This window comes from Dipodomys ordii, unplaced genomic scaffold, assembly GCF_000151885.1.
Source record: "Dipodomys ordii isolate 6190 unplaced genomic scaffold, Dord_2.0 Scaffold5, whole genome shotgun sequence".
NCBI classification, from domain to species: Eukaryota; Metazoa; Chordata; class Mammalia; order Rodentia; family Heteromyidae; genus Dipodomys; species Dipodomys ordii.
The window spans coordinates 11,118,551-11,140,838 of record NW_012267221.1 but is presented as its reverse complement, the minus strand read 5'-3'; the positions used below and the strand labels follow the sequence as shown (position 1 = coordinate 11,140,838).

The window sequence follows — 22,288 nt, the reverse complement described above, 5'->3', positions numbered from 1 at the left end:
CCCAAAGCACCCTCAAATACAAAAGTCAGACAAAAGAGAGAGGAGGCAAAATGGAGGAGGCATTAGAGACTGGAACAGAGAGAAGGATTTGCCCCTTCTAAACTTGATACATGACTGCCTTTGAAGAGGAAGGAAGATAGTTGGGTATGGGGTACATGCCTGTAATCCCAGCTACTAGAGAGGCAGAGGCAGCAGGAAGTCAGATCAAGGTAAGTCCCAAGTTAGCAAAACTTGATCTCAAAAAACAAAATAAAAACAAAAGGGCTGGCTACATGACCCAAGGGGTAAAGCGTCCAGCAAGTGTGAGGCCATAGGTTCAATTCTCAACGTTGGAGGGTGGGTAATAAGGAATCAGACACAAAGGAATGTACACAGTCTATGAACTAATCACTGAATGCTGGAACTGCACGGGGGAAATGAAGCAGGTTGCACAGCTTCATGGTGGCAGACTGCTAACAAGTCTCAGACTGAGGATTGTCTTCTTTCAGAACACCCAGGCATGAGTTCACGAGGAGGAAATCTCTACCACTCATCTCCTTTAACTTCTGGTAAGAATTATATTTTCTACAAAGAATGTAAGGATTACAGCTTGAGCCTTAAAAAATCTGATATTGAAAATGTTCCAAAATGTACTTTTTTTAAAATCAGGGACATGATGCCACAAGCAGCAAATTCAACAAGTGACTACACATAACAGGTTGTAATCCCACATGTGCAGCTCCTATGCAGGTGTCAAGGCAAACCATCACACATTTCTGGTCCTTCAGCTGAATTCTAGAACTTTCCACATGCTACTGCAGAACTTCTGCCTCTACATGTATGCCATCACTGCCCATGTAACTATCAGCATCATGTAGCCAACTCACTCCTGTAGATCCCTGGTGTCTGTACAGAAGCAGCACTCTGGTCTCTGACATAATCTCTGGAGTCACAAGCTTACCACACTCAGGCAAAAGGCTAGTGTTGGGTCATATACTGGTTGGCCCAAGAAGTCCTCAGGAGTTCTACAACTGGGCCTCAGCTGAGATAATAGGCTGGGCTCACACGCATGAGACAAATGTCCTACTCTGACCTCATTGTGGTGAGCTCACCCTTGAAAGCATGTGCTTTCTGTTCTCTGAAACACCTCCTGCCAATAGCAGGAGACCAGCAGAGATACTCTGGACTTAGCTCCTATCTCCTTAGAGTCTAAACAGACACACTGCACTCCTGGATGCCATAGGTGACTATGACATCCCTGAGAAGGTTGAGCCACAGCTGCCCTATCCTCTTTAGTCACTCATACCACAGTGATCCCTCAGCAAGAAAGCTGACTTCCTACCAGTGTCCTGAGCTCAGGACACACAGGGAGAACACTTTCAGATTAAACATGCCACTGTCCAAGTTCTTACAGAACTACAATTTTACCCAGTCTCACTCTAAAACCAGGTCAAGATTAAGTTGAGAACAACTGATAATATACTGATTTATGACAACAAAAAGTGGCAGGTTTTTATTACTGTTGTTTTAAAGCAATCGTTACAGATCTCTGACATACCACCTGCTCCCAGTCAACCAGGCCAGCCACCAAGGTAAATTAAATCATTCCCGCAAAGCCTCTGTCTCTGCGGGTATTGCAGACGTCTCCAGTGATGTCAACATTCCGAGACACAGACAGCAGCAAATCCAACCTGCCCCACACTCCCACACATTAGGGTTGGCCTTTGAGGGCTCCCTAACTACTTTTCACACCGATTTAAACATCTTAGGCATGAGTACAAAAATGAATGGAAGCATCTGGGTGCAAAGAAGCATATCTATGAAAATAACTCCTCAATCTGTGTGCTCAAAGAAAAAATAGCTCCACATGTATGTTCACCATTTCAGGAGGTACTGTTTGTAGAGCACTGCTAGCAAATAAGCATAAACTAGGCTTGCTAGGAGGAAGCTTACTTGAAGGTATATGTTAACAGCAAATATACCATCGCACTCAGAAAACTAAAGTGTGTTCTTTTTATGCAGACCTGATCACATATGAAGACAAAATTAGGCATAATCAAAACTAGCCAAGTGCTAGTGGCCCATGCCTGTAATCCTAGCTATTCAGGAGGCTGAGATCTGAGGATCAAGGCTTGGAAGCCAGCACAGATAGACCAACCCCACAGACACTTATCTCCAATTAACCACTAAGAATCTAGAAGTGGGTCTGTGACTCAACTGGAACAGTGTTAGCCTTGAACACAAAAGCTCAGGAACAGGATCAAGGCCGTGAACTCAAGCCTCTGGACCTATGCACACACACACAATCACTGAATCCAGAAACTATTCTTAGACTACAATGTTAATTCAACATGTACCACAAGGTGGCACTGCTTAAATGCCAAAATTTTCAGACAAAAATCTAGAAGCCTGGTCAGAGAAGTTTGTTCACCTACAAGGTCAAGATATTTGCATACCTTAGGGGAGGGAAGTGCAGGAATGCTTTCTCGGTTTCAGGTAACCTATTTGGGTTCAATGCATTCACTGTGGAGTTAGATCTCAGAGGGTGCAACTAACTTTCTCAGCCCCTACAGGGACTGATTTCAAGTCAACAAGGCACCCAAGTGGGTTGTACTGGCAGGAGCACCCTGAGCTATAGGAACAGCAGAAATCAAAGTTATGAACCCTTGAATTCATCTGATATAAGCAAATGGGCAAGAGAGAAATCTTGGATACAGAAACTCTCTAATCATGAGAAAAATGCCCGACATTCAATAGACCCTGTACATCATGCAAAACACTAGAGCAGTATTTTACAAAACTGTCAAGGTCATCAAACCAGGAATTCTGAAACTGTTGGAGAACCAGAGTCCACAAAGACATGACAATTAAATAAATAAATGACATGACAACCAAACTAAATAAAATGTTGCACAGCAGTGTAGGGATACTTGAAGAAAAAAACATAAACAAATATAAATGAAGACTTTTGTAGGTATTTACTAGTTATTACCAGATATATCGTACAGGAAATAACTATGGTGAATAACAGGAAATTGACTATGGAATATATGTGAACTCTACATTATTCTTTACAACTTATCAGTAAGTCTAAAACTATTCCCCAAAAAACAGCTTATTAAAAAAAAATCAAAGTTCAGGCCAAGTGCTAGTGGCTCATGTCTGTAATCCTAGCTATGCAAGAGGCTGAGATCTGAAGAAAGTGATTTGAAGCCAGCGTGGGCAGGAAAGTCTGTCAGACTCTCATCTCCAACTATTCACAAAACACTGGCAAGGAAGTGTGGCTCATGTAGCAGAGTGATAGCCTTGAGTAGAAAAAAAAAAAAAAAAAGAGCACAGGGACAGCTTTCATGCCCTGAGTTCAAGCCCCTAGCTACGGAGGCAGCTAATAATTATGGTTCAAAGTCAACCCAAGCAAGAAAGTCAGTGAGAGTCTTATTGCCAGTTAACTAGTAAAAAGAAGTGGAGGTGTGGCTCAAGTGGTAAAGCACTACCCATGAGTAGAAAAAGCTACAAGACAACATCTAGGCCCTGAAATTCATTCCTAGTACTGGTACATGTACATGTACAAGTACACATACACACACATATACACAGAATAAATAAAAGTTATACAGGTTCACATCTGGAATCCTAGCTACTTGGGAAGCTAAGAAGAGGAGGACTGGAGTTTGACAGAAAAATTTATGAGATCTCTCTCAACCCATATCTTGGCACAGTGATGTGTGCTTGTTATCTTAGCTACATGGGAAGCTGAGGTTAGTAACACTGAGTTTCCAAGCAGAAAGGTACAGGAAATACCATTATCAACAGGAATGGAGAGGATTGGGGGCAGGCACCTGTCATCGTAAGTATGACAAGAAGCCTAAAATTAGTGAGGATTGCAATCCAGGTGTATACTCAGGGAGGAAGCAAGATCTCTTCAAAAATAACCAGCACAAAAAATGGCTAGGGTTATGACTTAGCCATATGGAATGCCTACAAGCATGAAGCCACGTTCAAACCCCAGGACCACAAAAGAGAAAGAAAGGGAAAAAAGGAAAAGTTAAAAGTTCACACAAGGCAGAAATGGCAAGAGGTATCTTCACATTCAGGAAAGAATCATCATCTTCTAGACCTACACTGAGGTCTTTAGGTTGTGTTGTTAACAGTGCCATGATACATGACGGAGGAAGCAAATGAAGCAGGAAAAAATGACTTTTAGCTGAAGGTCACAGGAAGAAAAGTGACAGCAATGTAGAGTTGGTGCTTGCAAAGTCATTTATACCTTCTGAGAGGAGTCTGATCTGAGGCCACTGCACTGGATGGAAAAGAAGCAAAGTGGAAATGACTCAGGCTTTGGAATCAGATCAATGTTCAAATCCCCACCTGTCATTAACTAGCTGTGTAACCTCAAAGAAAGTTATCTAAACAATTGAGGGTTTCTATTAACTACAGGATGTGGTTAATACGCACCTCCGGATTTGGAATGTTTATCAGTGTGTCTAGTACATGGGAAGTTGGAAATAAGTTTCTACAGCTTCAAGTATGGTAAATCATGACTCTGGGGCCAAATCAAACCACTAAAAGTTATTTTAATAAAATGCAAGGAAACCCAGCCACAGCCATTCATTTACATTTTATCTAGGGCTGCATTGCTCTACAATGGCAGAGTCTAATAGTTACAACAGAAATTACAAGGCCCTCAAAGCCTAACTTTACTATCTGGCTCATGACAGAGGCAGTTTGCCAATTCTGTCTGCAGCTCATCAAATACTGTATTTCCAAAAGTTAAGAGACACTTTTTATTCTTTATAGCAACTTGGTCTTCATAGCATCTGCCTCAGATATCATGACTGGAAATCCTCCTCCTCCCTGAGGCCAGCACCTTCTGGGTACTTTGCAGAAACAAGGCTTCATGGAACACCCAAGGCTCTAGATATATTCCAAGTCAAAGTAGCCCACATCTTAGTTGCTAAGCCAGCTGTGCACTTGAGTTCCAACAGAAACAGTATTCACTGGAATCTTAGGACCAATTAGGATTGTATTCAATCTGCCAGAGCCAAGAGTTCTTACCAAAAAAGCAGGAACCCTACCTGCCTTGGAAATATCACAAAAAGTAAATTTTGAGACAATGTAAAACCATGAGGCATGGCAATTTTTAAAATCTGAATTAATGCATGAAACCAAGCTATGACCCTGTAAGGAACATGTCCAACTGGCATGCAAAGGATGAGCTGAGGGTCTGCAGAGATACTGATGTCCTGAGCTGTGGACCATCATAAGACAGAGTTGGGGTCAGGGCCCAGCACATGCTTTATTTCTCCCAACTGCTACACAAGTATTTCCATGTCGGTGCACAATAAAAATTACTTGCCCTAAGCTTTTCTGCCTTTTCTTCCATCCCTCTTATGTACCTAGAAATATGTTACTGTAACCTATGGTCTCTTTTTCCTACAAATGTCTCAAAACAACCCCCATATGGCTGCCACTGCAGGAGGTAAATTATTAAACTTCATTTGAATCACTACAAGAGTCTCAGCCAGTCTTCTCCACCTTAGGATAGTCAGTAGTAAACAGCTGCTTTCATTCTATTCTTCTGCTTTTAAAAAGGGATCAAAAGAAACCACTGCCAAGAGTAAGACTCTTTCTGGCTCCGTGATGGGGCTCTTGCTGCATTTCTCCAATGCTACAGACCCTACTATACCTTATAAGCTTCAGAAACTGGGGCCCATTTCCAAGGGCTGGTCATTTCCAAGGGCTGTCCTTCCCCTGTTGGGTAGGACAGTCTTCCTACCCAACTCAAGCCCTGGAAGCTCCTGTTTGGGAAGATCACCCATTAAGAACCTTCTCCAGTATCACAGACACAGAACTGTCTTAACTTCCCTCAGGAAATTCTCACTCTTCTCCACACTTCCATGTTTTCACTGTCATCAGTCTGTCTCACTCACTAAGCTGGGAGGTCCTCAAATACTAGTGCCAAGTACTTATTTACCTTTATAGCTACATCATCCTGAGCTCAGAGCCCAACGCATGGCTTATACTCAATAAACCCATATAAAATAAATGTTTATGGAACCCCATGAAAGCTCTGTGTGAAAAAAAGATTTAAGTAACTCAGGGTGTCTCTGAGGCCATTTGGAAAAACAAACATCACCACCAGAAAAAGCCACCTCCATCTCCACAGTGTCCTCTTATGATGAAAGGGATCCTGGAACAGGCTCTGGCCAACTTAGCTGCCATCAAGTGTAGCAGAGCTGGAGGAGAAAGTGCTCTTCAGAGCTCTCCAGCACTAAAAAGGCATCCAGACTAAGAATTTCCAGGGTGGACGGAAGACACAAGGAAAAGTCAATCTCAAAATTAACAAAATGGTGTCAAACACAAGCAAAAATGTGGTTCACTAAAGCACTCTGCTACAGATTTCTTTCTGATGCTTTAGGAAAAACATGAGGCTCCACTGGTTTTTGTTCTTTCTTTTCTGTGTGCCCACAGGCAAATCTATGGACAACAATGCTAATGTATCACAGATTTCACAGTACAGGTAAGATTTTTTTTTCTCCTTCCTCAAAGAAGTGGTTACTACTTGATTACTTAAGATGCCACAAACTATTTAATGGGTGGTTCCTTGGTTTTGACCCACACATCATCTCTCCCTAAGAGAATTCTCCACAGCTCAGAGGCCATCAAGAGGCAGCCTTTTACACTGAGGCCAAATCTTGGGTGGTTGCTCCAGACTCAGCCCTAACATCTTTGGTATCGGCTAGTTTTCCTGTGGATTGTTTCTCACATCCCTCCCGTGCTCTGTCACTTGCTTCTCACTAGTTGATCTTTATCACTCTGAGCAAAAGCTAGGCTAGGACCAAGAACTAAATGAGCATATGGCACTTGGGAAGGAACAATACATAGTACAGGAAAGACAGGCCTATTTGGAGAGAACACAGAAGCTATGGTGGGTCAATGCACCCACGAAGCCATGCCTGAGTTTACAAACACAAACCCAGATATCAACAAGTGAACAGTTTCTTCAGCAATTAGATATTAAAAGCCCCTGTATTTAAACAGGTGTGTTCTCCAGGACAGAGAGAAATCAGCAGGAGAGGATAAAGGTATGAGATGTCAACAGAAGGCAGGAGGAGACCTCATGTGATCTCAATGTCAGAAGGTGTTTGATGTCAGCAGGCAGCAGTTGCAGTTTGGCACCTGCATGTTTTTAGAGCCAGGTACTCTAAGAATCATCTATCCGATCCTCTCAAAGTCTGATATGGTAGATTATTACTTTTCCTCTCCAAGTAAGGAAACTAAAGATCAGGAAAGTTATTCTAGTAACTTGAAAAGATGTAGTTTCTAAGAATAAGACAGGGTTTGAATTCAAATCTGCCTTCCTGGATATTACAAAGCTAAGTAGGTAGAATTTTTCCATTAAGGCAGTAAGAAGGAAAAGGAGTCAAGGGTCCATGGCTGAGATCTGAGGAATATGGTTTGCCAGCCAGACAGGAAAGTCTGTGAGATTCTCATCTCCAATTAACCAGCAAAACACTGGAAGTGAAGCTGCAGCTCCAGTGATAGAGCTCTAGCCTTGAGCACAAAAGCTCAGGGACAGAGCCCAAACTCTGGGTTTAAGCCCCAGGACCAACACAAAAAAGAAAAGAAAAGGAGAAGGCAAACACGTTCAAGTTCACCTGATACAGATGTGTTTAAGATTCACAGCTACCTCTTTCAAAAAAGTCACTTATTCTGAGCTTCTCCTACTTGTATATATTCATATGCTAATCTATACATGAGTGTGCATCAAATGCTAATCTATACATATGAGTGTGTGTGTGTGTATATATATATATATATTCAAGTCTAAGTGTACGCATCTGGCTCTAATAAAAACTGTCTAAAAGAAAAAATTGTAAATTATGGTAAAATGTTCTCAATAAAAGAAATCCCTATTGACTTTTCACTAAAGAGATTAAAGCCTGTAATCATTTTTTGGTTGACACAAGGGGAGATTCCAAGCATACAATGTATTTTTCTTGTGCTTATAAAAGATCCTCAATATCTGAGTATTTCAGCCAAAGTTGTTGTGAAACACTATACTTGCCAAGACAGAATCCAGGCTCTATTCTCAAACAGGCTATATTCTCCATAACTAGGCACCATGACCATACTTGGAGTCCACTTGTGGCTAACCGGGGTTGTCTCACAGCCAGTGAGTGCCCTCGCATGCAGTTCACATAGTGAGACTCTGTTGCACAGGATACACATTTCTGGTGTAATAGAGTCCCAAGTATAAGCTATCTACCTCATCTGGTACACATCCAAGTAAATAACAATCTGTTTCAATGACAGGAAAATAACGGCCGTGTCATCCCGACAATATGTCTGAGTGTGGCTTTTATAAGCAATGTAAGGGATGCTCAAGAATTACATGACACAAAGGCTTCTACCCCAACTGACCTGACCACTTTTCTGCAGAAAAACAGCTCTGTGGCTGCTCTTCCACACAGCTTCAAACACAATGCAAATGTCTTTACTTCCACCAGAGTTTTGTTCTTGCTGCTTGGGGAACAAATCTGGACCATTTTAGAATATGTCTCCATCAGCTTCACAACTCCTGGTCTTTCATTTCCATAGAGAGCACTTAGGAGCACCACAAATTACCCAGGCAGGGCACCATCAGGCATCCTACCTTTCTGCTTTTTGTCTTTTCTGCCAAGAACCATCGCTTTCTCAGACCTTTTCATTGCCATCATTAGTTCTGGGAGCTGCCTTCCTTGGCAGAGCAATTACACACACACAGCATTTTAATCACTTCACACGAATCATGTGCAAACCAAGAGAAGATGAATAACTCAAGTAGCTGGTGGCAGAGCTAGAATTGGAACCTGCTGTGCTGTGCTGCTTTCATGTCCTGTTAACAGGGAACAAAGCCTCGCAGGAGGGCAGAGTGGAACATCAAGATGACACATGCCTGCCAGAAAACACAGATCTGAGAGTGGAATCCCACTGGAGGGCATCTGGCTGGGGATAAAGAACCAAGGAGATCTACATCGTGGAAATCCATTTGTGGCCACTAAGTCAGATGAAGGAAGACGAAGATGGGTTCGAAGACAGAGGAGGACAAGGAAACTGCAAACTCTACATCCCTACATTTTGCAGCCTCCATCTCACTGAAATTGTCCTTTCCCTTAGGGTGTAGTCAGTTTAGAATGCTGGAACAAAAACACTATATAGTTGGCATGTAAAACAACTTGTTTTACATGATCCTGAAAGGTCCAGGATCAAGGTGCCAGCACATCTAGTACCCGAGACAGGGTCTTCTCACTGTATCCTCCCCTGGCCAAAGCAAGGGCAGCTCCATTTCTCTCCTAAGAGGAAAAAAGGGTGCTGAACCCATCAGAGGTCTCTGAACACTTGAGTTGACCTGAACCTCATCACAGAAAGCCCACCTGCCAATGCTAGGCAACTGGAGTTTAAGATTTCAGTGTGGAAATTTTTTAGGGTGCATAAATATGCAAGTGTCTGTAAGAGAAGTGCAGTACTGCATTTCTCCAATGAGCAAATACCTTCAATCCACCTAAGCATCTATAATGGAAAATGGATCCATGATTGGGACAAAGATTACGTATCTGTTAGGACCTTCGTGTCTCAAGGAAAATAGAGTCTCCCAAGTTCCTGACTCAGGGCGGAAACTTTAGTTCTCTAGGCTTTTCAAAAAGGGAAGTCAGTAGTCATACATAGGACCTAGATAGGACCAGCAAGGAAGACATCCTGGTGAAGAAAATGACAAGAAAATCACACCTCCCTGAAAGAGCTTTCCTAAATGGTATATTTCAGAAGCTCTGCAAAGAGAAAGGATGATATGAGTGACACAGCTTGCTACTCTAGATGAGCGCCATTCCAAGCAAGGCTTGCTGGGCTCAATGCCTACTGTCTTAGTAATAAAGACGCTGGTGAGACACTCTAGCTTTTCCTGATGAACACCTTTCTGTGTTCACCTTAGTTTCTCATTCCTGGCTTTGTACATCCTTGTCCCTCACAGCTTGGAAGACAGCCAGTCACACACACACACATGCACGCACGCACGCACGCACACCACAACAAATTTGAGGATTCAAGCAGGAACAACTGTCCTCTCATCTATTTCTACTTTACGTGTAGACGTTCGTTAAAGTTAGGCATAGATCAAATGGCCTCCAAGGGCTCCTGTGTTTCCCTGAATCACAGATGATCAAAATGAGATTTCCACCACCACTGACCTGCGCCCCCACCTCTTTTCTTTGAGGGAACACATTCATTTCTGAGCATGGCCCTGGGTTTGTTCCAGCCGCCATCTGACACCACCACAGGGTGCAGCTGACACTGCTGAAAAGTGTGACTGGATAAAACCTTCAGCCATCATTAACTGCAGGCGGCAGGAAACGGGCAGCAATACCTTGAAAAGCCGAAGAAAATGAGAATGTGGCAAGAGCACAGGAAAGCAATGAGAGGCTACAACAAGCCCAGTCCAAAGAATCCTCCCCCTTACTCACTGCCTGATGACAACAAAACCCTCAGAGGGATGTTGAATCGTAATCTAAAACACCCAGGTCTCTAGACAGAAGGAGGTATCTAGAGAGGTACAAAGGAAGCATTACATCTAAATTTTGCATGTGTCTATTACTATTTTCAACCAATCTCGTGTAGCTAATGGATGCAGAATTACTACAATCCTGCTTAATCTAACAGTTTCATGCCTGTGCCCCATCGCCAAGATAAAGAAAGTAACTGGATCCTGAAAAACATGATTGGATCCTGTTTTCAGGAATCCCAAGGGGGAAACGGACAAAAAACAAAATAAAGACAGGACTCTTGCAGGACCAGAACAAAGAAATACAGTACAAGGCTAAACACAGACAAAGGAAGATATAAAGCCACATTGAATAAAAGGAGATGAAGGTCCACTCTGAGAAGATCTTGATCTATGGCATAAGGAAGAGAATGAGCAAAGAGGAAGGGTAGCAGTAGGGCTGGTTTAGGACACAGAAGTAATTTGGGAGAAAAAAGTCTTTTCAATAAATGGCTCTGGAACAATTGGTATACATATATAAAGTAACAGACTCAGACCCCACCTCACACCATACACAAAAAAATTAACTCAAAATGGACCACAGACCTAAGTATAAGAGTTAAAGCTATAGGACTTTCAAAAGAAATATGGAATACACCTATGTAGCAACAGATTAGATCATGGCTGCTTAGCATGACATCAAATAAAGACAAAATATTAAATCTGACTAACAGAAAAATATCAAATCTGTCAGGTGCTGGTGGCTCATGCTTAGAATCTTAGCTACTCAGGAAACTGATATCTGAGGACCATGTTTCAAAGCCAGACAAGGCAGAAAAGCCTGCCAAACTGTTTGTATTACCCCAAAAGAGCCAGAAAGGTACAGCTCAAGTAATAGAGGAGTAGCCTCCAGGCCCTGAGTTCATCCCAATACTAATACTATAAATAAATAAATAAATAAATAAATAAATAAATAAATAAATCTTGTACTCAGTATTATTAAGAAAGTAGAAAAAGAAGTCAGAGGATGGAAGAAATTGATGAAGAACTTGTGCCCAAGTATAATACTTATAATTTAATAAAGCTACAATAAGATGTCATCTATATGTGGAGATATTGTTTACATATACTAAGACAGCTATTATTTACAAAGCCAGACAATAACAAGTATTAGCAGATGCAGAGAAACTGGAAACCTCATTCTTAGTTGCTGCTGATGCAAAGTAATAGTTATTGTAGAATAATCTGACAACCTTAAAAGTTTAAACAAAGAGATACCATATGACCCACTAGTGCCAGAACTCAGAATCTACCCCCAAACAAATGAAAATATGCATGCCTGTAAAAGTGCACGTACAAACATTCATAGCAGCATTATTCATAATAGACAAAAGTGGAAATATCCCAAATGTAAACTAAAAAATGGCTAATGAAAAAACAGTAAATATAAATATTATTTAGCAATAAAAACAGAACAAAATATTGAATACTACTATAATATGGGTGGAACACATTCCCTTTAAAAAATAAAACACTCACAAGAGACAATATATAAGATTCTACTTGTATGTAATGCTCACAACAGGCCATCTATAGACAGGATGCGTGGGACTAGAAAATAAAAGAAGGGACAAGGAATGGTTTCTATTTAGTACAGGAGTTCTTTGTTTCTAGGTAAGATGTAAAATGTTCTAAAATTAAACTATGGTAATTGTTGCACAACTCTGCAAAAATGCTAAAAAAGCAGTGAACTCTAAACTTTAAATAGATGAGTTGTGTAGTATATAAATTCTATTTAATAAAACATTTTTAAATACAGTGAAATAAGTCACAGTGGAAAAATATATAAATTTAACTTCAGAAAATTAAAAACTTCTGTGAGTCATAAAACATTATGACCTAATTAAGTGGAAAATGAACCCGGAAAATATTTTTGTAACATACATGACTGATAGTCTTAAAAGAAACAACAATGAAGGTTGTGACAATTCAGTAAAACACATACTAAAGGCCAACTACACCCCCCCCAAAATCCCCAAAATAAAATAATTACAAATCATCAGTAAGTATGTGGTGATTCATTCTGTGTTTATCCAAAGCAGCAATTCGACTTTTGTAGTCTATCTGATGAAAACAAACAGACATTAGAATGTTCTTTCACTATTTTTTACCGAGTGGAAAACAAAAAGCCTCTTTTACTTGTTCAATTCTAGGGAGGACAGGTGAATACATGGTTTTTATTTATGTACTAAGCAAGAAGTTGGACATAGTGGAATATATCTGTAATCTCAACACAGAGAGGCTGAGGCAGGAGGATTGAGAATTTAAAGTCATCCTGGGGGTACATAATGAGATCTTGTCTAAAAGAGGGAAGTGAGCAAAAGAACAAGAAAGACAAAAGTAGTTGTCTTTTAAGGGTATGGAAGGAATTGTAAAAACACACATTTTTGTAGTTGGTGATTGTTATTTTTTATCTTTTAAGAGATGAAGTCTTAAAAAATAAAGACCAGACTTCAACTTCTTAGCTCTAGTGATCTCCTCCTCTCTCTAAATCCTAAACAGTTAGGACTGCAGACAATGCACCACCACCCAGCAAATGTATATATTTTTAATGGATTAGAAACATTATTTCTAATGATTGGAAAATAATGATAAATAAGGCTGGTGCAGTAGTACACACTAATGCAGAGATGTGAGGATCCTAGTTTAAATCTAGCTCAGACTTCTTCACCACAAAAGAAAGAATTCAGTGAAATATTATTTCACAAACAAGCTATGCATGGTGTTGAATGTCTTCAATCCTAGCTATTTGGGAGTCAGAGGTAGGAAGATTAGGGCCCAAGGCCAACCTTAGGCAAAAAGCAGATATCCTGCCTGAAAAATAATTAAACAAAAATCAAATTAAATTAAAAAAAAACAATTAAGCAACTGGAATATGACTTAAGTAGTACCTCAATTCAAATCCCAGTACCACCAGAAAATAAAGAAACTAAGGGCTCATATGTATGTATTTTTCCTCACTGGAAAGGATTTTTCTTGATCAGTGATGTCAAATTTGTTACAACAGAGAATCAATCAGGAAGTTTAAAAAAATCCCACTACTCATGCCATCCCTCATTAAATCATAATATCTAAAAGGAAGATCCAAGCTGGCTCATGCCTGAAATCCTAGCTACTCAGGAGGCTGAGATCTGAGGATCTCAGTTTGAAGTTAGTTCAGACAGTAAAGTCCTGGTGAGACTCTTATCTCCAATTAACCATTCAAAAACTGGAAGTAGCACTGTGACTCAAGTAATAGAGTGCTAGCCTTGAGCAAAAGGGCTCAGGGACAGGGCCCAGGCCCTGAGTTTAAGCCCTACCACCTACAAAAAAAATACAAAAAACAAGCAGCGAGGTCACAGCATTTTGGACTCCAAGGTCCTCCAGCTTAAAGTGGAGCAAAAATACATACCACTTATATGTGCAAGCATATGCTTCAAGCAGAATGACAGAAAATTCACAATAAGGCACCATAAAAATTATCTGCACCTCGGAGAACACTATCATACAACACTATAGCCTCAAAACATGTCCTTGATAAAGGTCAGATCTCAACTGTGGTCCTCGGTGCTTGAAGTGAAAGCAAAGGCTAGAAGAACTAGCTGGTTCACAAGAAGTGTGGTTATATATTTCTGTATTATTCACCACCTCAGAAAAAGCCTCAGAGATGCATGTGCCTAGCCTTTGGGCTGTGCATGAAACCAGACACAAACTTATCATTTAGAGTTCTCGTGTCCATCAAGTACAGACAGAAACTATGCTGGCAGAGCAGGAGGACAAAGCTCCACCAACAACTTGTACAAACGGGGTAAGTTCCATACTGATTGCAGGGCTTTTGTGTTTTTATTCAAAGAAGCCTGGACAGAGTACTCTAGGGACCTTCCCAACTCCAACAGGCCTATGATCCTCCATGGTGTCTGTAAGCATTAAAGACTGTAGTTACAGATGCAACTGGAAGCCAGCTGAGTGTTTTTCTGACCATGAACTTGATCTGACTCAGCTGTGGAAAAGCCCCTGACACTGTATCCTGGAAGAAAGAAAATGGAAACTGTCTGAGATGTGCAGACAGCTGGGAAGTTCAAAAGAGAAGGGTTACAGAAAGACCTCTTAGCCTCTTCAAGGTCTCAGTAGGCCCCAGTGAGGCCTGACAAAGCGGCTACCAGCACCATCCACTTAGATGGTTCCCAGAAGATGATAACTTAAAAAAAGAAAAGCCTCTCAAAGAATGCTGGAGGGAGTATGAAATCAATACAGGCTTTCTGGAAAGCAACTAGCTTATGTACCAAGGTCCTTTACAAATGCAGGCCATTTCGTTCAATAATTCCACTGCTGGGAACCTTCCATCTTTAATGAGATATTAGAAAATGTGTATAAAAATTAGCAGATAAAAGCATTCCTATCAGGAATGGGCTTCACAGCAATGTGAATATACTTACTATTAAACTGTATGCTTTAAAAATTGGTTGAGAGGTGAATTTTATGTTATGTATTCCACAATTAAATTAAAAACATTCCCACCAAAAATTTAATGGTGAAAAATAAGACATTTCAGTCCATGCCGATTCTTGTTTGGGTTTTAGAAACAGAGTCTTGTGTGTCCAGGCTGGCCTCAAACTCACGAGCCTCCTATTTTAGCCTCCCTAGTTCTGGGTTTATAGATGTGAGCTATCATGTCTGGCTATGATTTCTTTCTAAATGAAAAATGTCCAAACTGGATTAATTTTAAAATCAATTATAGGATACTGAAATATAGACTATAAATACCAAAGAAGGTGGGGATTGTTTGGGATGCAACTGTGCTAGTAAAAACACAAGGTTACATATAAGGGTTATATATGGTCTCAAGTGTAGGTAGATTTCTTTAAAATGATGAGGGAAAACAAAAGACTAAAATGCCATCACTAGTTCTCTCAACAACAGGATTTGCAACTTTTCTATTTTCTATTAAGAACTTTTCTATTTTCTATTTAGAAACACTCCTGCAGATAGGGGAAGGGAGTGCTTGGGCAGACATTAATTCATTATCTAAGAACCAAACAGAGAAGATGAACTTCCACTTCACAGCCTGTCTTAAAGAAACAGATGGCAAGAAGGGTTTTCAAAATGGTTCCAGCAGTTCTCAGCTATGAGACGAACTTAAAACTAGGGGCTGAGCAGAAGTAGAATGGTCCCTGCTCTCCAGCCAGTACAAGTCATCTCCAAGATCTAAAGTGTTTCCAATTTTGGAATATGTGCATACACAAATCAAAATGTGAAATTTATTTGTTTCACATATGTCTTACATACATGGCCTGAAAGTAATTTTATACATTGTCAGTATGCCTGTCTCCTCACCGTGACTTATCACATGAGATCACAGTAGAAATATCAAGTCAGTGTTCAGAATGCTCAGGTTCTGGAGCACTTCAGTCAAATATTTTCAGATTAGTGACATTTAACGTGTATCATATGCTTGTCACCGCTTTCTGTTGCACCCATCACAGTATTTCAAATAGCTGCTTTCTCATGCCTGACCTTTTGATTATTTCATAGTAGATGCAAAGTGATTTTGGAAAAGGAATGCAAATATAAAATAATTAATATATGGCTAACAAGTAAACCAGAAAATGGTCTTTTCTCTTCTGAAAGATAAAAGGGGGAGAGACTACACATACTGATGAATTACTAATGCAAAAAGGCTTACAACTGCCACAGAACTACTTAAATGGGTTCTGGTTCTTGTTTTCATTACCAGAAAATAGATTTTTCCATTTATGAAAAAAATTAATTGAAACAATACTCAGAAAATGGAATCTTCTAACTGGCATGCAAATAAAAAAAATACAAATACAAATAAATGGGGGGAGGGAAGGCAGAAGAAGGATAAATGAAATAACTGACAGGAAGCATGTCAAGTACTGGTTGTACTGTTCCAAGTAATTTATTATAGGGGATTATAGTCTTTGCTTCCTAGAATAATTCTAGTTCCTGACAGTTTCTAGAATAGCATCAATTAGTGAAGAATTTCCAGCCAAACAGGTAAAATAGTTTGGTAGGAGTTTTTTTTGTATGTACTGTTTTTGAGATAGGGTCTAGCTTTGTAGCCTAGTTTGGCCCTAAACTTAGGATTCTCCTGCTTCAGCCTCCTGAGGCTTGGTGTTTTTGTAAAGTGGCTAAGAGAGAGGGTGAGAGGGAGGGGAGATAAATTCTACATTATAAATCAGAACAAAAGTTACCGAGGTTAGGCTGGGCACTAGTGGCTTATGACTGCAATCCTAGCTACTTAGGAAGCTGAGGTAAGAGGATTGCAGTTTGAAACCAACCCAGACAAAAATGCACTGAGACTTTTATATCAAATTAACCAACAAAAAGCTGGGGTGACAGTGAGGGGGCTCAGGCAACAGGAGTGGCTGGATACCTTCTGGGAACTGCAGACCCTGTACTTAAAATTATGTATCACTAATAGCAACAGTGCTAGCTTTTAAAATAGACAGATATTTTTAGATCCAGTGTACATTTACAGCCATATGCCAATGTTTGGGTTTTTTTAAACAGACAGGTGGAACATTAGGGCTCTGGATACTTTACCAACAACATGATTTAAGCAAAAATCTGTGTGTTAAACACCGCTGGAAAAAAATACACCATTTAATGTATTCGAATCATGGCCATTTCTAAGAAAGCACCCTTAACTTTTCAAATTAAAATTACTAAGACAATGATGCCAAATTACCACTATGAGACACTAATTTGCTGCACAAATTTGGGTAGCACCAAGACCTGCTTTGTTAGAGATTAATCTGCTTAGTTAATTTTATCACTACTTGGAACAAAACCATCTAATATGAAAGATTTTTTTAAAAGTTAGATGATGCAGAATGACTTGTTAATCCTTCATATTCAAAGGTCGAGCAAAGAACTTAGCAGAAATCTCATTCTTATGGAGAAAAACTAGGATATTTCTTCAAAATAAAGTTTAAAAAAAATTCTAAAACTGGTCTGAGCACATAAAAAGACCATGAGTACTTCTTCACTCACATACTAGAAGCCCCCAGGAAACCCTTCTGGACATTTCCCAGACTGGCCAGACGATTCACTGGCACCCAAAGTCCCACTAAATTTGTTAAAAATAAAATTACACCTGAAATGACAGTGCTACCCACACAGTGTAGAGTCTCTAAGGTGTTCACCAGGACTCAGGTCCAAACAACATCAAGTCATCTGCAGTAGCAGATAACAGAAGGGAACACCATCCAAATGTCATAGCTCTGTACTTGGCCTTACCTTCAATTGAGCCCCCTTGGGGGATATATAGGTAGGTTCAGCATTTGTCTCTATTTTACATAGGTAAGACATCAATGCCTGTACCAAGCACAGAAAAAAAAACAAACTTTTAATAATACTTGTGAAAGCAGTGTTAGGTCTGCCCAGAACAGCCTTTCCTCCCTTCCTCTTTACCTGCCTGAAACCAGTAAACACTTGACTGTTAATCACCTGACTGTGAGTCAGCAAAGGACCCCAGACTCTGAGCTCATTTCATCTGCTGAGGTAATTTCCTGAGCCGCCCTGGTCACATCTCCCAGGAACAGTGAAAGGTTCCCCTTGCTCTGAAATCACTTCCACATCACCCCTGGTCCTGTTTCCTGCCTTTCCCTATATAATCTGGCTTAACACAAGTCCCCTCTCTCTCTTTTCTCTTCTTCCTTCCTCTCTGTTTCCGCACGCCTCCATCTTGTGCAGGCAGGCAGTCTGCTCTTCCCCCAATAAACTCTTTTCTGCCTGAACCATGTGATGGGTTTCCTTTCCAGCAAACCTTATACACCGCAGCATTTTACTGAGGTGTGGGTGTCAGGACCACTGTGGTGGAATTTTGCATCTGAGGAGAGAGAATGAGTTCACCTGTGAACACAACATGGGTAAGAGGAAATACAGCCAACCAACAGGATAGATATCAATGGATAGAAAATTATAAAAGGTGAATTATAAAAGGTTTCTGAGGAGAAAGGGGGGATTTTGGCTAACCTGACCTAAGAGATGCTTGTTAACAATCAATCCTGAAGGGCATTTAGTAAAAGGATGAGGAAACTAATTAGAGGGGGGGGGGGAGGGTTTGGGGAGTTCCCTTCCTAAATTGATGTAGCAAGTTTCTTTGTTAAAACTGGATCTTTTACAACAGAATGTAGATAGAACTGGGAGATGGTTCAGAAGCCAAACATTTGTTGAAAATGTGTTCATATGAACACTAATAACTTGAAGAGAGAGAACAAATGACTCAACTAATAAAGAGAAGGTAAGATGCAGTGTGTAAGTTTTAGAAAGTAGATTAGTTCCAGCCAGGGTGAGTTAGCAAGAGAAGTACTGTGGGAACTAGGATCTGAAGACAAGACTTCTGACAGAGATACAGCAGTGCAGAGGGCAAACGGAAGAAAGGACATTCCAGGAATTTCCCCCAAATACTGATAAACAGGTCAAATTCCTTGGCAGAGGAAATCACTTCCTACATACCAAAAAGGTTTCCAAGTCCCAGCTAAGGATTTGACTGTAAACAAAGTGGTCCAAACTAAGAAAGTTCTAGAACAATAAAAAATTTTGGAAATTCACCAAATTCACAGCACTATTTCTTTTTCTCTCTTGTTTTTAGTACTGGGATTAAATTCAGCCTTGAGCCATGTCTCTATCCCTTTCTGCTTTCGTTATTTTTCAGATGGTATCTCTGGGCTTTTTTTCTTACCCTGGGCCCCAAATCCTCCTATGTCTTCCATAGAGCTTGGATTATAGATATGAGCCACCACAGCCAGTTCTGCACCATTTCCAACATTCATTGCTTTAACGATTTTTCCCTCTTAACTTTACCACACACTAATTTCAAGTATCCAATAAAAGATTCACAAATAATGCATGTGGAACTAGATTAAGAGGATACTGATTAATTTTACATCCCAGGGCACATTTTAGATGATTCTGAATATGTTTGTATGTACTTGAGAGGGAAAAAGAAAAGAAAAACTTGGAAAGGCACATGATCAATAAGGTCCCAAATTATCCTGTATTTTGCAAGCAAGTATTCAGCAAATGTGAAAGAATTATCAAACTATTATGTTTCCAGGTAAAGGTTTTCCTCATACCTGAATCAATTACACCCCACTCCCACCCCGCCCCCAGTAACATTAAGTATAAAAAGTTGATGATGGTAAGGCAAGCCAAAATACTTCATGGAGTAATCCATGAGCCCCTAGTCTCTGTCCCATTACAAGTCCAAGTTTCACAAGAAATTTTTATAGTTATTCAAATGCTGGGTGATGTCATCAAATAAGCTATATCAGAATGTATAATATTTGGTAGCAATAAGCAGATGGGTATCAAAACTAACTTATAACTAATTATTTTCCTTTAAATGCACCTAGAAAGATTCCCTAGTGCTCCTTAATTAATTCATCAGCAAGCAATCTACAAAAGTGATACCTAACATTATTACTGGTAACAAGAACTTGAATCTTGGGCTAGAGGCATGGCTCAAGTGGTAAAGAGTCAGCCTTGCAAGCAAGGGAGCAAGCTCACTAAATTTATGGCCCTGAATTCAAACTCTACTACAAGTTTTTTGGTTTTTGTTTTTTATTTTTTAAAAAATCTTTGTGAAAGTCTAGGCTAGGTGGTCTAAAGACTTTCACTGCTCTTTGAAAATTCCAGGTTTCACATTATTGTTATTGAAAAAACATATCTAATAAAAGTTTTAATTATTCCCATGTACAGAACCAAAAAAAGAGACAAATTATTGAAATAATGTTTTAAAGTATTCTTCCATATATGGAAGTCTTTTCAATCAAAGTGGGTTACTTAAAAGTTCCGGCTTTGGCCTGCAGGCTTGGCTTTTGAGTATTCTAAAACAATATCAGCAAGTACTGAAAGGAAAAGAAGAGCTGCTTTGGGATAAGGAAGGATTTTTGAAATATAAGTTTGTTCTTTAACTGGTTTTTCTAAAATGGAATTAAGGCACACCTCAGAAGACACACCTTTGATAGTTCAAGAAATAGCAGAAGGGGCCCGGGAAGATGGCTCAATGGTAGAGCGCTTGCCTTGCATGCATGAGGCCCTGGGTTCGATTCCTCAGCACCACATAAGCAAAAAGAAAAAAAAAGCTGGAAGTGGCGCTGTGGCTCAAGTGGTAGAGCGCCCGCCTTGAGCTGAAGAGATGAGGGACAGTGCCCAGGCCCAGAGTTCAGGCCCCACGACTGGACCCCCCCAAAAAAAAGAAATAGCAGAAGGTATGGGTATATTTTGAGAATGGGTATATTTTGAAATTGCTTGTATACTGTTCATCTTATTTCAAAGTCTTATTTCAAAGTTTTTAATGGTCACTTTACATAACATCTTCCCCCTTTCAAACTAGCCAATAGAGAGCAGATTCTGAACCTGAACTCAACCAATCTGAGCAGAGGGGCAGGGCCTGCTTCATTAGGGATAAATACAGAATAGCTTGCCTACTCTGAGTGAGTGCTTGCCAGATTTCTGGCTGCTGGCACAATTCTTTGTTGTGTGTCTATCATTGCGACTCTGGTGGTTTTTGGAGCATATATTTATAACATAAAACTCCTTTGAAATTAAATTATGCAAATAAAAACTGATGAATTTTTTAAAGCTTAAAAAATTATTCCAAAAGTTATTGCAAGAAAAAAATTCTTGGATTTAAGCATCAGCCTCATTAACTCATCCTCTCAAAGTCCTGGGCTTTTAGAGATTTTTGGTGTAAGCCACCATGCCTGAAGATTTCTTATGGGGACTTGTTTCAGTTACTTTCAAAACATGTATTACTTAGTAACTAAGACAGCTCCTTTAGATACCAATCAGCCCTTTGCTTACCTGGAGATTTTTTGCTTGATCTTGATTGTGCCAAGTGAGATTGTCTAGGCAGCAAGGGTGAGGACGGCAGAGACATGGAGACACCTTTGGCCAAGCTCACACGATAGGAATCCTCTGCTGCAGGAGGACTGCTCACGGGAGAATCGCCTCCAAGACCAGGAGGCAGAATGGGAGGAGTCTCTGGACCAAAGTCACCTCCTGGAGAAAAAAAATAATACTTTAGGTTATGTCAACCAGATGACAATCAGATACAAATTATTAAAGCTAAATTCTTTTTTTAATTTAATTTTGTGAACATACTGTACAGAGGGGTTACAATTACATGGGCAGGATAATGCGTACATTTCTTACCAAGCATTGCAGCCTCCTCCTTTGTTTATCCTTCACATCCCTTCCCAGCCTCCCCCCTCTCCCCCCAATCCCAATCCTTCTCCTTCTCCCCCTCCCCACACAGACGTTGTAAAGCTCGTTTTGGACATGACAACTTGTACTTCTCATTGTTGCAACAGGTCCACCTGTATCCTTAAACGACTGGTTTTTCCCCATCTCCTCCACAAGTTATACTGACATCAAATATAGAGAAAGCAGGGGTTATACTGTGGGGGAGGGACATACAAAGCAACAAAGAGATAATCTTATAAATAAAGCTAAATTCTTAGAATATAATTCCCAAACAATATTAGTATAAACTTTCCTTGATTTGTGAATTGAACTCAATGACTAAAGTAGTCTAGCACTTGAGTCACATTCTCCAGTCCTTTTGTTTTTACTTAGTTTTAGAGATAGTCTCAAAACAACCCGCAATGGGTGAAGTTGAGATCCTTGGCCCCCTGAATAAAGCTGACTTACTTTTCTTCTGCCTTTTCTTGGAAAAATTATTATTTGCATTTCTGTGATTATTGAAGTTGAACATTTGAA

General features: G+C 40.1%; 1 protein-coding gene across 1 annotated transcript in view; it reads right to left on the bottom strand.

Moving 5' to 3' along the window:
• Tanc1 (tetratricopeptide repeat, ankyrin repeat and coiled-coil containing 1) overlaps positions 1–22,288 on the bottom strand; it is a 232,915-nt gene that overhangs the window by 102,746 nt on the left and 107,881 nt on the right. The window contains exon 5 of the mRNA XM_013029880.1: positions 21,371–21,568. Within this exon, the coding sequence (XP_012885334.1) occupies positions 21,371–21,568 (198 nt within the window). The remainder of the gene's footprint in view (positions 1–21,370; positions 21,569–22,288) is intronic.